This window comes from Eulemur rufifrons, chromosome 9 (genome assembly GCF_041146395.1).
Source record: "Eulemur rufifrons isolate Redbay chromosome 9, OSU_ERuf_1, whole genome shotgun sequence".
Lineage (NCBI taxonomy): Eukaryota > Metazoa > Chordata > Mammalia > Primates > Lemuridae > Eulemur > Eulemur rufifrons.
Genome location: NC_090991.1, coordinates 7,378,242 through 7,393,559, shown reverse-complemented (window position 1 = coordinate 7,393,559; position 15,318 = coordinate 7,378,242). Strand labels below are relative to the sequence as shown.

The 15,318-nt window shown below is 48.2% G+C and overlaps 1 protein-coding gene across 1 annotated transcript in view; it reads right to left on the bottom strand.

The window, feature by feature from the left end:
* Positions 1-15,318, bottom strand: part of DNAH9 (dynein axonemal heavy chain 9) — a 306,203-nt gene that overhangs the window by 24,491 nt on the left and 266,394 nt on the right. Inside the window, exons 62-65 of the mRNA XM_069483261.1 lie at positions 11,090-11,217; positions 7,285-7,512; positions 2,991-3,182; positions 1,727-1,918 (exon numbers count right to left, since the gene is read on the bottom strand). Of these exons, the coding sequence (XP_069339362.1) occupies positions 1,727-1,918; positions 2,991-3,182; positions 7,285-7,512; positions 11,090-11,217 (740 nt within the window). The remainder of the gene's footprint in view (positions 1-1,726; positions 1,919-2,990; positions 3,183-7,284; positions 7,513-11,089; positions 11,218-15,318) is intronic.

Below are 15,318 nucleotides of genomic sequence, written 5' to 3'. Positions count from 1 at the left end.
AGGCCGGGCCAGTTTCCCAAAGCTCCCGCATTCATTGTGTCACTCTTTTTTCTTTCTGGGAAGCTTAGATAACTTTTTCTGTCTCCATTCCCACCTCTTCCCATGGCTCCCTGCTAGACGAGGAGGACATCCCAGACCCCTCCCCCTTAAATTCCCTTTTCTCTCCCCTCTGTTTATCTAAATCAGGGATGACAATGCTAACACATAACGGGGCTGTTGCACACAAAATGCACATGTGAAATGGGCTGCAGGCTGGACAGTTCATGCCCCTGATCAAAGACATTTGCAGTAAAAGTTTTTCCAACAGTGTGTCAGCCAAACAATACTTCCCCATGGTCAGCGCTAGTGGCCACAGCCTGCCACGCCTCAAACATCCTCCCCAGTGGTAAAGCTCGCTTTCCTCTCCAGATGTTTTGAGTATTCCTTCACAATTCTTTTTATGATCACTGGAAAATAGCCTCCAAGTTTAGCTCCTATTATGATTGTTTTCCTAGTATGATTTTGATGATTTCTTGGTATTACTAACATCTACTCTAAGTAAAAGATTGCTCATTCCTCAAAGGCAAATTTGAGTGTTCATGTAATTTCTGTATTCCCTCTAGTACTTACCACACGCCTGGGTTCTTCGTGGCTGCCCTGTAACATCTGTTAGCTGCCATATAAAGAGAGGTACTAAGAAAGAACAGCCAGCCTCAGTCGTTTGAAAGTGTGCAAACCACGTTACTGTGGATAAGACAACAGCCCTGGCAGAGGATTCTTCTCGCTTTGCCTGTCACTTGTTTCAGTCGCTTGTCAAATTACCCCGTGGACACTAGGGGATGCTATTGCACAATTTTCCTGGCCTTGAAGCCTTCGGTCAAGGCGTTAAAAAAATTCCTCTTATTTTCCTTAAAGAGTCTTATTGTTTTTAACTTCTTCTCATAGGTCCAGTTTTCCTGGATCAAATGGCTTTTGTGACTTACCTTCTTAAGTTTTATGAATTAAAAAAATTATTTTAAAGCTCATAGTTAATACCCCTATGACCAGTATTTCCCTTGAGCTTGGTATTCAAGAATTCTTCTTGGCATGTTCGAAAGTCCAGCAATAAAAGCTTTTTATTGTTTCTTTAAAATGATCTTTTAATATATTTTCCATGGCAAGTGAAATAGGCAAAGATGAATACTTTAAAAATAGCTGTGGTAATAGTAATATGAAAAACCAGAGTAATAGTAAGGAAACCTCTATGAGAACACTGTTCTTGGCAGATGTGTGTGGTGTGTGCCTGTGTTCATGGCAGTTGACAGGGCCTGGGAGGGGCGAGTGATCTGGCCACAAGACCATGTTTTCCTGAAGATGTTTGAATCACTGGTATGAACTTTACCAAAAGTTAGCTAACTTCTTACCTGAAATTTTGCTCCATTAATAATGGCTTTGTCAATGTCCTGAGTGAAAACAACCAAATAACTGCCCCAGATGTTATTTGTAGAAAAAAAAAGAGCAACCAATAGAATTATCTAACCAGACATCAAGAATAAAAAGCTCCCCAAAGGTTCAATCTTGTTATTAATCTGAGGCTAGAAATCCCGTGGTTTTCAAGTTGGACAGGGCAAGCCTGGGGCGGAGGACCAAACCTGATATGAGCTCAGCTATCCGAGCCACTGCCCCCGGCCCCCGCCTGGGCATTCCGGTTGTGCAGGGAAGCAGGTGAGCACCGTCACGCCGGAACCAGCAAAGAGCAGAGCCTCACCTGATGGTAACCAGGGTAGTCCAAGTTGCCTGGGAGTGGGAACCCTGGGGCCAGAGACAGCTCTCCCTCTAACATTTCCGGTTTAACGAATTCCTCCAGATAGGTTCTGCAGAGTCTCCTGTCCCAGTCGTCTGTGATATGGCCTCCGTACATGATCTCACCAAACAGGTAGCGCAAGTCATCGTAGGGGACCTGAGGGACAGGGGAAGGACAGAAAGGGTGACCTCCACACAGACGTGGGGCTGGCCCCCATGCGGGCGGTGCACGAGCTGCCAGATGGGACGTTTCTGGAGATCAGAAGCAACGTCTTACTGGTCTTCATGCTCCCTCACACAGATGCCCTCCCTCTTTCCTGGTCATTAACTGTGACAATCTGCAAAGTCAGACCCTACTAGAAGCCCTTTAAATAGGTGAATGTCAAAGGGAGAAAAGTGAGGACCAGGACACTTTTCTAATTTTCTGTCATTAATTAGACGATTAATTAACCATCTCCTAGGAAAGGCTGCAGTGAACAGCACACAGGTTCACTGGTGTGACACTTCGGGAGGGAAGCCACTTGGGGAAAGCCAGCAGGTGAAGGGACAGTGTGTGCCGGGCGGGCTTCCCGGGACCCACGGGCTGAAGGCAGAAGGATCTCTCGGGACATCTGGGCCGATTCATTTCCCCACCAGGAAGAGAGGATGGCCCCGCTGAGGCCGTTTGGCCCATGAACTAAAATAACCTTGATGGTGTGAAAGTCCCTTACTTGGAAGAGCATCCGTTGTTGATATAAGTTTTCTTTGAAAAGGAGACATCAGACAGAGAAGAAAGGAGATGGGGTTTCTTCTTCAACTTTGGCAAGACCGTTCCTGTGTGGGGGTCTGTGTGCCCCCCAGCCCCCCGGGAGGAGGTCTGCACCTTTGACTGGTTAAATTGGGAACTTAGGTGAGTGTGGGGTCTCTTCCCGCTGATGGGCAGCCCACCTGCCACGCTGCGAGTACGCAGGGTGGTCTGGGGGGCCCTGGGACAAACTCTCATGGGCCGACTCACACGTGACAGGGTCACTAGCTTGCTTTGCTGAGCTTCCTTGCTCTGACCTCATCGTTGTACCGATCTCAGCCTCGGGCCGGTCCTGGGGTTGGCACTTCCTCATCCCCCTGTGCAGAGTGTGACTCTTCCCTGACACACGCTCCCCTCCCTCTGTGTGGTGACACCACATCGTCCTTCTGAGAGGCGGCCCTCCTGACCTCCTCCCGGCTGGTCCCTGAATGTCTGTTTCTTTTACCTTGGCGTTGGCCTCCAAGAAGTTGTAGAGGACATTCACGGAGATGGTGAGGTCCCCCGTGTTAAAGGGGTAGGAGCGATTCCACCCCTGGGGCCCAAACTTTCGTCTTTCTGCCACCACCGCGTGAAAGTAGCAAAGAGCGAAGAGGATGCTCTTAAACTCCGTCTCCCGGGAACACATCTCCAGAGTGTCCTGAAAGGAAAGCACCGCTTCCGATGTTGACATGCGGTTTCCCCCACACGGGGCAGGCGAGCGCGGGTGACGATTGGGGTTCACGCTGGGGAAAGTGACTGTATACCCTAGCCAGGGTTGAGCTACTGTGAGACTACAGCTTGCACTGAGGCTAGGCTTGGGGTCAGGGCTTGAGGGGAACTCGCAGAGGTTTAGAATTTGAGTTTAGGCTTAGATTCACGTTATAACGGGGTTTGGTTGATGGCTCAAGTTTGAGCATATACGTGTGCTAATCAGGTTCCTAGCACAGCTAATAGAGAACAAGGCCACGGGGATGTCATGTTTGTTACGTTACTTTCACGGAGCACCGGGAGGGTGTGGGGACTCCCACAGCATCAGCTCTAAGATCTTCCCTTCCTGAAACGCTTTCCTCGCCCTTCACGGAAGCTTAGTGGGGGTGCTTACTGCCTATCTGCTGGGGAGCTGCAGAAACGAGAGAGGACGGGAACTGGAGTCACAGGGATCTGAGGTGTGCTGTGCTCTTCCCCGTCCCCGCTGCACCTCCGAACCTGGGCAGGGGTGGCCAGACACGAGCTGAGGGAACAAGGGTCCCCGGGGGTCCTGGCTGCAGAGCACGATGCCAGGGAAAGGATGTGGTGCACGGGGAAGGGATGAAAGAAGGGACAGAGGGAAGGCAAGAGGATCAGGGGATGGTTGAGAGGCAGACAATGGAGCTGTGCTTGGCGGGTGTTCAGGGGGCTGGTGATGGTGGGGATTCCAAAGGGATGATGGGAAAGGAACCCCTGGACTCTTTGGAATTAAAAATAATTTCCTCTGAGTGAGATTTTCTCTGTTCAGGATAGAGCAAGATGTGGCTGGAGCCCCAGAGACGCATTCTCAAAGCCCACACAAATTGTACTGGGTTCAGTCCTGACATTTCTTCTGGGACTTGGTTTTAGACTCGCTCACACAAATGAGAGCGCCAGAGGAACTAGGGCAGAGGGAGCTTCTAGGGCATCGGACTTTTCCATGGAGAACCCACGACAGAGTCTCTCTCTCTCTCTCTCTGGGTATGGGGGGGACCTATACTGCTTTTGTTGGTGTCATGCTTGCCACAAACGCATGGATGTGAAAGGTCAGAGGTGGTGCAGTGGACAAGGCCATTGCCTTGTGCAAGCAAGAATTTGAGAACTGTTTTCTGCATAGAGCTGTTCTCTACAGACACGAAGGATGCTTCGCTTGTTACTTCTTGCACATTGGAAAAAATCGAGTCCTGCTGAAAAATGCCTTTATGCACAAAGACAAGAAATCATATGTTAAGATGCCAAAACCGGCTGACAGTGGCACACTCAAACACAAGTCAGAATAAAATAATCATCCCCGAACAGCACAGCTTTCGGGGAAGCAGGGATTAAAAAGAGCTCCGTTCTGCAATTTGTCCTTTAAATGGCTGCGACGGGCTCTGGAGGAGCAGGGCGAGTGTGGGACGTTCCTCAGGCTGCCGTCCCAGGGCACGTGTACGGGAGAACGGGGCGGTGCAAACTCTCACGGACAGTGAACATGCTCTTAAGTCCGTCACTCTTTCTTAGAACAAGGTGCTGAACGTGGCCATGAATGGTGAAAGAACCAACCGAGGCAGGGACAGAATAACCAGGAAAAGCCATCAGCTCTTGGGATGTATTTCCCAGTTACCCAGTGACCAAGATCTGACATCAGGCTTGCAAGGAGATAAGCCCAAGAACGACGGCCCAGGAGGACACTGAGAAGATGAAGCCAGGTGTGGCTATAGATGACAATAATCCTACTGGGGACCCATATTAACCATTAGGAGACACGGCATGCGAGACATCTGCTCCTGTCCTTCCAAGGCAGAAGAGCTGAGAACCGTGTACTCCCGGAGCCTTTAATAGAGCCAACTCCCTGCATCCTAATGCCTTTTTTTTAAAACTTTTAATTTTAAAACTGTGGTAAAATAACATAAAACTTATGATCTTCACCATTTTTAAGTGCACAGTTCAGCGGCATTATGTGCGCTCACATTATTGTGCAACCCTATGTCTTTTAAAGGCAGAAGTGGTCTGCTTGAAACCAGCTACAGCTTCCTGTAAAGAAGGCTGTAGATTTAAAACTTAAGAATGTATGTTTTCCCCACCTGGAATATGAAACCTAGAAAATGGAGAAGTGTTGGCCTCTGGTACAGAGCACCTAGGAGTTTAGTCAAGGCCGACTGGAGGAGGCCTGGAAGGAAGGACGACGGCCTTGGACAAGAGCCTACCCCACCTTCCACCCCACAAGGGGTGGGTATTTCTTAGCAGAAACTTCCAGCTAAAATATCCTGAGTCTCCTGGGAACGTTCACCCATTCTCTGTTCCACATGACACGTGAGTTCCGGAGTTGGGTTGGGAAGGGGTGTGGAAAAGGTGACTGGATGTGTTTTGCTTCTCAAATCTTTGCAGAAGCTTCCCTCTTCAAGCTGGGCTGTGTGAGTCCTACCCTATGTGGGTATCATGCAGTCAGTAAAATCTTCGGAGACTCTGACTGCCACGTGCTCTTCATCTAAGTTTAAACCAGGCACCAAAGGTTTTTGTTGGGCTAGCTGGCACAGCTTCCTGTTGGATGGCTTGTTTCAAGTTACCCAGGTGTGCCGGGTGCGATGGCTCACACCTGTAATCCTAACACTCTGGGAGGCCGAGGCGGGAGGATCGCTCGAGGTCAGGAGTTCAAGACCAGCCTGAGCAAGAGCGAGACCTCGTCTCTACTAAAAATAGAAAGAAATTATCTGGCCAACTAAAAATATACATGGAAAAAATTAGCCGGGCACAGTGGCACATGCCTGTAGTTCTAGCTACTCGGGAGTCTGAGGCAGGAGGATCCCTTAAGCCGAGGAGTTTGAGGTTGCTGTGAGCTAGGCTGACGCCACGGCACTCTCTCTACCCCGGGCAACAGAGCGAGACTCTGTCTCAAAAAAAAAAAAAAAAGAAAAAGTTACCTAAGTGACCCACGTGGGACTTGGGAGTTTTAGCACCAGCTCTGTGAAACCAGAGACCCATTGGTGCTATTAAAAGGTGACTGTAGACAGGAAAACCTCCCCAACCCCTTCCAGAACCTGCCCCTAGGATTCCACCAAGGCCTGGTGTGGTGGGTGGATTTTAAGGCGATCCCCTGGGCCCCCACCCTCCTGATATTCATGCCTTTGTGTACTCCCCTCCTCAGGAAGGTGAACTCCCAAGGGAGAAGCAACAAGAAATGGGACCTTCCTGAGAAGATGGAAGAGGCCTGAGTCGCAGAGCTTGTTGCTGCAACTTCACATCGGTAGTCAGCCACCATGGGTACGGACTTGGCCACAAATAAACACTCCACAACACGAGTCTTAGAATTCCCGGTAGTGAAATTTCCAAGGAACATAGTCGCCTTAATTTGAATTCTGTGCTTTGATATTCTGGGTCTCTCTGGAGCGGAGGGTTCTCAAACTTGCGTGTGCATTAAACTTACCTGCGGAGCTTGTTAAAACACAGATTCCTAGGTGCCACCCCAGAGTTTCAGATTCAGCAGGTCTCAGGTGGTGCCTGAGAATTTGCATTTTTAACATGTTCCCAGGTGATGCAGGTGCCGCTGGTCTGTGGGTCACACTTGCAGAGTCTGACACACAGTGACATCTCAAGTCCAATTCCCAACTGTCTCACACCTGGATTATTTGCACCCTTGATACTCAAGATTCATGCAGACGTCAGGTGATGTCATGCCCCTGCACCTGAAGACAGCGTGCCTAGCTAGTCAGCGCGGGACCCAGTACTAGGTTTTCAGTAACGTGGCCTTCTCTGTCTTGGAATATTACCTAACAGTAGACCTGGAGAAAGTTCTCCCATTCTTCTTGTCAAAGAAAGGCCCTAAGTGTGACACCCCCCGCCGCCCCCGGTGTACCTGGCAATGGAGAGTGGGGTTGACCTGAGTGGGCACCGGCTGGAGGTCATTCACAGAGGGAACGCATTTCGCCCCTGCTGGCATTGCCCCCTAGCCCAGCAGCACCCCGGTGCTCCCTGAGTTGCATGCTCTTCTCCCACCCAGTTTGTGTCTGCTCTTTTGTAGGAGGGACGTTCTTCTCCCCTCCCTCCCAGGGCAGTACCTGCGTGAAGTTGTCCAGGGCCTTGTGCAGGTTGGCATGCATGCCCGTGGGGGGCTCGTTGGTGATCTTAATGGAGTTCTCCAGGATGCCCTGAGGGATGATGTGGCCCTCGGGGGAGGGTGCCGGCTCTGCACTGATGAAGACCCTGAACTCTGGGTGGCTGTTCTCACTGTGCTCTTCCAGCTTCTTCTCCAGGGTGCTGAGCCACTTGGCCACCAGGTGGATGTTCTGGTGGGAAGGGAAGACCCCCATGTAGGCATCTGCTTAGCTCTGTTAGCAGTAATCAGCTATCAGGAAGGCAGCTAGAGGGGGAGCCTGATCTTAGCATCAAATAATTTTTTAAAAATCATGATAAGATAGACATAACATAAAATTTACCATCTCAACCCCTTTTGAGCATACGGTTCAATGGCATTACACACACTCAGGTGATTGTGCTACCCAGCGCTTTTTAAAGGCAGAAATATCTTAAATCACATCACAGAGTCTTGCAATCAAGCTCTATCCCTTGATATCCTCAGTTTTTCCAGCTAGTGTTCTTGATTGTGCATGCGAATCACTGGAAGGGCTTATTAAAATGCAGATTCTTTTGCCCCCCAACCCCAGAATTTCAGATTTGGCAGGTCTACGTTGAGGCCTGAAAATTTGCATTTGTAACAAGTTCCCGCAATTTCAGAATCTAACACGTGGTTAAATCCCAAGTCCAATTCCCTATGACCTGACACTTAGATTGTTTGAACTCTTGACAGTCAAAACTGGGCCCACGGACCAGCATTGCTGGCATTACCTAGGAGCTAGTTAGAAATGCAGAATCTTAGATCCTACCCAGACTCACGGAATCAGCACATTTTAACGAGATCCTTGGGCAGTAATTCGTATGCAAGTTAAAATTTGAAAGGCACTGATTTAAATTCCTTCTAGCTAGTTTCCCTGAGTTGTCTCTCCTCCTCTCCAAACCATTCTGCTAATTGTTGCCAAACTTATCTTCCTAAAACACACTGAGTCAATGCTGTTCAAAGACGACAAAGCCTCTCTTCTCCAATCCCAAATTTCTCTGTCTGGTCTTTGAGCCTTTCTCCATCCCCCAAATCTGATTCGTATCTGTCTGTCTACATATCGAATCCTACATTTATTTCTCAGCATTAATTTGCAGAATGCACCTTTCACCTTAGTGAGGATAGTCACTTGGATTCATTGCAATGTGTTTCATTATAGTGGATAGATAAAAGCTCCTTGGTAAATATTTGAGGAAGTAGGCATGCAGAGCCTTAAATACACAGATCAGCACTAAGCACAATACTTGGACCACAGCAATTTGGTCTCTGAGTACTGTTTTCTCTTCTATAAAAAGAGAAATAATAATAATGTTTGCCATACTTATTTCACAGAGTTGCTGCAAATAACCAAAGGTAGTGGATTTGAAAGGGCTTTGTATATTGCGAAATGCAATGTAAGATCAGTAGTTGTTGAGATGAAAATTTGCTAAATTAAGGAATTCACTTACAATCACTCTATTGGAGCAGAGGGTTTAGTAGGCTACCTAGAGATACACGGTTCCTGTTAGCTGGCATCACCAGCAACCCACAAATGAGTAATTTGGCAGCTTCTGCTTCTTCAGGAATTCCAACTTCTGCCACTGGGCAGGGCAGGGCTGGGAGATAGAATCCCTGTTGTTTGAGGATAGAACCCTGGGGTGGATTCAGAGATCCCTGAGGCTGCCTGCCTGGGTTTATGGGCCAGGATATGGCAGGGCCTGGGAAACCCACCAACAGCCACTGCAGACAGGAAGGAGGAGGGGAAAGAGTAGCTTTGTTCTCTCGCCCAGGGCCTGAGAAGCCAGCTTTCCCAAGAGACAATCCCTAGCTCATCTGGGCTGGGGTCTTCAAGTGGTATTTCCCAAAAGTGTGCCATGAGATGTTAATAGATGTTAGGTCCATGAAGAAGGTCTGTGTTCAACTAAATTTGGGAGGTACTGGATTGAATGAGATTTCTATATGATTAACCTATGAATATATTGAAAATCTTCTTCTTCTTTTTTTTTTTAAAGATATGGGTCTATCACTCATATCACTCACTTTACCACCCAGGCTGGAGTGCAGTGGCTTGATCATAGATCACTGCAACATCCAACTCCTGGGCTCAAGTGATCGTCCTGCCTCAGTTTGCTGAGTAGCTGGGAACACAGGTGTGAGCCACTGTGCCCGGCTGAAAATCTTCCTGAAAGGGATTTGTGTGCAGGGTTTTCCAAAGTTTGAAAGATGAGCTTGTTAATGGTTTTTCCTTTTTTCCAGTGAATCTCTCAGGTTTATAGGCTGGGAAATACTGTTCCGTGGGGTTCTGGTCCAGTCTAGTTCAGTACACCAGGGAATTCTTAGAACCAGGGTAGCTAGGATTCCTCACAGAGATGTTACAAACCAGCAGGAGTCTTTTGTTTCTGTTAGCATTTTATAGTTTGGACAGATTATATCTATTCAACATTCAAATGCTTCCTTGGGTGGGGGGGAGAGGCAGGCACCCGGGTTTTTCATTATAATTTCCCTTGGAAATAAATGTCCAATCATCAGGGATTAAAGAGGGATTGCTGAGTTCAGTATCTGAGAGCTCCCAGCAGCCACATCTGCACCAGATTTGGGTGCCCTGGGCAGCCAGTCGGTGCTGGGGGATGGGCTCGTTGGAGGCAGCAGCGCAGTCTCAGAAACAGACGCCGACCTCCAGGCTGAGCAGCTGGCTTCCCAGGGCGCTAGTGCCCAGAAGGGGTCTCTCTGTGCTGATCCGAGTGGGAGGAAGCAGGGACCCCAGCTGTCATCATCTTTTCTCCTGAGATTCCCACTGCTTCTGGAAAAGGAGTCCCAGGGAGTGGCAGAGCCCTCAGTTGCTAGACTCCGAATAAATAACGGAACAATTAAGGGTGAAGCCCCAAGATGTGGTGCCGTGAGTGAATCGGGAGACAGAGGGGGTCTTGGTAATGGAAGTCAGGATGGGATGGGAGTGACTGGCTTTTTCATTTACGCTTGCTTTCTTTAATTTCTTCACTGATTCTTTCACCCACCAGGCTTTGGTTTTGGTGTTTACTATGTTCAAGGCAGTGGGCTGGGTGGTAAAAGGTAAACAGGAGCATCTCTTTTCATAGGGAAATTTAGTGAAGAGTGCAGTCATATAACAAACCCTGTCAACACAGCCATGGAGCTGTAATAGAGGTGACTGTAGAATATTCCGCCCCAGCATCCACACATGTTGTACAAAAAATGATTAAGAGGACAGGCCATGATGGAAGAGAGGCAGCCTTTTCCCTTGTAACTGTCTGACGAAATTGCTAGTACTAGGGGTTCCAGATTTCCAAACACCAGTGTGAACTCCCAGCGAAGAGGCTACGGTTGTTCGCACATTCTAGTCACATGTGTAACGAAGGGCATATGACATGTAGCACAGTATAAAGGGACAACAGAGGAAGTTTCCACAAAGTTCACAGGAAAGAATCCGGCTGCCATGGCCTTCGATTAAATGCCAGCTTGCTGCACGTGCACAGGAGCGGGAATCTGCTCCCTTTCGTGAGCAGACCTATGTGGACTAGAGACAGCTGCAGAGCAGGTGAAGGGGGAGAAGAAGAGTTATTAGAGGTGTGCAGGGAAGAGAGCGTGTGCATGGGGAGAACTGGAAGGAGAGGAGATTGGGACGTGAAGGGGACAGGGGCGTGGAAGGACAGGTGGGTGTGAAGGCAAGAGTGGACTGAGAAGCCCAGAGTCTGTGGGATGAAGCCCAGCAGGTACGGGGACAAGAATGACCAGATCAGGGCAGACAGGCATACCTGCAAAATGACCCAGTGCCCTTTCTTGGCAGCGAGGTCCAGCGCAGCCTCCGCCACTACCTCCTGTCCTTGCCCCAGAGACACGTTGTGAAAGTTCCGGTTGTTGAAGGTATATCCAAGTTTTTTTCCTAAAAGGAGGATGCAGTTGTTATTTTTTCTTGTGTCTGATGATCCGTGTTGTTTAATATTCACAAGGAAATGCACACCCTCCTATCAGCCCTCAAACACAGGCATGCCTGCACCCATCTCCCAATCCTCAGAGATGTCAGTGCTTCCAGCTTTTTGTTCCCAGATGAAAAGGAAACACTTGTTCAGACCAAAATCGCTTCACTCCTCCCTCCTCACTTAATCTCCAAGAATGGACGGGGGTGCTGATGTTCTGACCAGCTCTCATTTGAGGACCAGACATTGGCCTGCTCTCCTGGAGAGTGCTGACGTGAAAAGGGTCAGAGAGTAGCAAGCATGTGGCTGTGGTCCCTTCTGCTTGCTTTGTCCTCTGAGTAGACACTGGGTCTTCCCTGGAGCTTTACTGGAAGGTGCAGCCGGTGCGGGCGGCGTTCGGGCAGTTCTGGCTTCATGTGCTTTACTGCCTGTTAACCTCTCGTTCCCCACACAGAGGCAAGTGTGATCTCATCATTTTGCAAGAGTTGGAGTGAAGAAAGGAAAGACACAAGACAGCAAGCGGCTTGGCTGCTTACGTGTGAACATCCTGTTGGATGGATCCTCATAGAGGTTGCAGGTGTTGCAAATGGACCACCCAAACACAAACATCACAGCCACACCGTCCAAGCAAGGGCAAAGCCCACAAGCTGCTCTCCAAGCCCAAGGAAAACAACACAAAGAAATGCCCTTCATATAGAGGACCAATTCTGCTTAGACATTAGCTATTAACTCAATCCCATAACATTTAGAAAAATCATATAATATTCTTTAGATAAAAGGATCATAAAACATCATGAAGATATCCTCAAGCAATTTTTCTAGGAAGGTGAAGTAGATGAGAAAAAAAGAGAAGAAATTAAAACAGAAAAACAGAATAAAAGCCTGTACTTTAAACAAATTAGTTTCAGAGGAAGTAAAACTGAAGAATGAACTTTGATTCTTGCACAGAACAGTTTTGAAAAATTACGTTAATATTGGATATTTCTTTTAAATATTAAAAAATATATATAGACTCTTGTTCAAATGTATAGGACAAAGCAAGATGATGACTTTTTACAGTGAGAAATAGTTATTATAGATTTAACTGAGATGAATCCAAGAAACACCTTTATTAAACTCCATAAATCCTAGCTGGCAATAAATTTGATGTCAGCTTTGGAACTGGGGAGATAAACAACTTATTCCAGAGAAAATACCAGGATAAAAGGTGCTGGGATTATTAGATGGCTTCTGTGACATTTCTGCTCACAAAGGAGCCTATTATTTTCTTTATTAACAAAAGAAGGATACAGGGAAGGAGGCGCTTAAGAAAGATCGGTTTGAAAACCGCGGACTGGCGGGATCATCGGGAGCAGAGCCCAGTGCCGCTGAGCCCGCTAGGATCAGCCTGCATTAACGGGGCTGGAGGCATGACAGTGGGGCCAGCAAGAAAGAAATGGGTTTTGTAAACATTGAGAAGGAGAAAAATGGGTAGGATTCTCTCTGTCTGAACACCCAGCCAAAGATGACTGCATCGCATGAGAGCCTCAGGGATTGCTGAGGTCACCTGGCAGAGTCCTGCCATCTGCAGCCTGGAGGCTCTCAAGGTATCTTGCTGGGAACTGAGCAAGGCCCTCTGGCCAGCTAAGTTCTCTCGGGACTTCACTTTAGTTTTGTGCTATGGCTTCTGTGCCCCCTTCCCCACTGCCTTTCTGACCTTGCCTCCAACTCTCCATATGGGGGTGTCACCTGGAACTGTGCCCCACTGTAAACCTCTCCTAACATCTTCACGGTGAGCTTCATCAGCCTCCAGTCTCTTGCAGGACACTGCAACTCCTGGAGACCTCTCTCTAGCTCCATGCACCTGTGGTACTTGGAGGAAGGGGAACATTTTCCTAGTGTTCTCTGGCTACTTGCAGGCTCTTTCTTCCCCACCCTCACATAGAGACCCTTCCTCATTGAAGCACTTGCCACCTGGCTATATTATCTATGAACTTTTATGTTCTCTGCCTTCTACCAACTTCTCAGCGAGACTCACTTTTTCAGGGGCTTTGGAGCTTGGTTCCTGTCTCATCATTGTCCTAGTAAGCTTTAATGTCAGTATGGATGACTCAGACGCAGCCAGCCTCATGCTTCCTCATCCTCCTCATCTTCAAAGAGCTTAACGCCCATCCATTTCCGCTACTGGCTCCCGATGGCTGCACCCAGGGCTTTGTTGTGTCTGAGATCTGTCCCACGTCTGGAGCATCATTCTCTTCTGTCGGCCCATGGCTGTCACTTCCCACTTCCCAAATTATTCCCTCTCTCACTCCCTCCCCACCTAAGATTCTGCTCTAGTGAGATGTCTAGTCCTCTGGCTCCTCCACTTTTTCCAATCTTCTCCTTTACCTCCCCTTTTGTTTTAACGTAGATCCAATAATCCTTAATTTGAAGCATGATCTTACAAAATCCTCAACTCCATTGCCCCTGCCACTTCTGCACTATCTGACTTTTGTAAAACCCCAGCTCTGAGTCCGAGCATTAATAAAAGAGAAAAGTAATACATTTTGGTGAATTCTCAACCTGAGTGCTGTTTGTCACTTTTTCTGTGTGTCCAGAAGTCAGCTACGGCACCCTACGCCTGTGTCCTTAAGCCTCCTAACGGACCCCACCCTCTGACTCTCCGGCTCCCTGAGGAAACACGTGTCCTGTGGTAGAAACTCCCCCATTTTACTGCCCCGTTGTCTGCACACCCCCCCTCAGTGTGCTCCCCTCTGCTCTCCCTCGTCTGCTCTCTAGATCCCATCTCTTTTGGTATCTTCAACCTTTTTGTATATCTCTGTTCATTCTCCTGCTCCCTGGCACATGAACCAATGAATGTCTCTCATAACAAAAAACAATATTCCATTAATCTTGAAGCCACTCACCAAACACTATACTTGCCCCAGCCTAACTAACTTTTAATTGCCTCCTAAGGAAAAGCAAATGGGGCCAGGACGAATGAAAAAGAGACTCAAAGCAAAGAACGTACCATCTGGCTGCAAAGACACTAAACTGAAAATCGCTTCTTTGGACACCTCTGGCAGCTGGCCTCCCAGCCTCTAAGCGAGCTCGTGGTTCTGACCAGAATGCTGGGAAGGGAAACGGGAGGCGGCAGAAGGCAAAGGTGGAAAATACAGCTTCTTTCTGATCACTAGGTGGAAATAACAGAATTCATTTTGTCAAAGCCAGGTAATTGGACAAGAAGGGTGAAGACCATCAAGATCCCGCCGCAGATAAGTGAAAGAAAGACTGGAGCAGATGCCTGCGCGAGGGCAGGAAGGTGAGGGCCAAAGAGGAAGCTGCGCTTTGAAAGGATGTGACAAAAAGCTGTGATGGAAGGGACAAATTGCGCTGCCTCAAAGCACAGACAAACCGTCACCATCATCAGAACGCTGTGGGTGCTACTATGCTGTGCAACGCCACTGCAGTGCTGACTTTCCAAAGCCTTTTCACATCTGAGATGTCACTGTCATCTCACAGCAACCCAAGCAGGTAGGTGTCATGGGTGACTGAAAACAAGGAAGAAGTAGATGAAGCAAAAGCCAAAATAAATGTGCATGAGGAAGTGTGGCTCATTCGGGAAGAAGGTGACGAGCAAAGAGAGAAGGGGGTACGATGACGGCACTGTCACAGGATTGTTCAGAGGAGGCAGGAAGGAACCAGTGAGGGTGGATGGTGGTAGGTTTCACGTTAGAACAGAGGCCAAGAAAAATGGAAGGAATTTCCCCTCCACTTCCCGTTCTTCCTCCTTCTCCTCCTCCATCATAATCATTGAGGGAGGAAAATCCTGGAGGGGACTGGGAAGCACAAAAATGCCAGAAAAGTGTAGGTTCCTAATCCTAATCAAGGGAATTATTAATTATTAATTGACCAATGGATGAGCTTCAGGGGCTTAGGGAACTACCACAATCATATACAGCTTTTTTTTTTTTTTGAGACAAAGTCTCACTTTGTTGCCCAGGCTAGAGCGAGTGCCATGGCGTCAGCCTCACTCACAGCAACCTCAAACTCCTGGGATTAAGCGATCCTCCTGCCTCAGCCTCTCGAGTATCTGGGACTACAGGCAT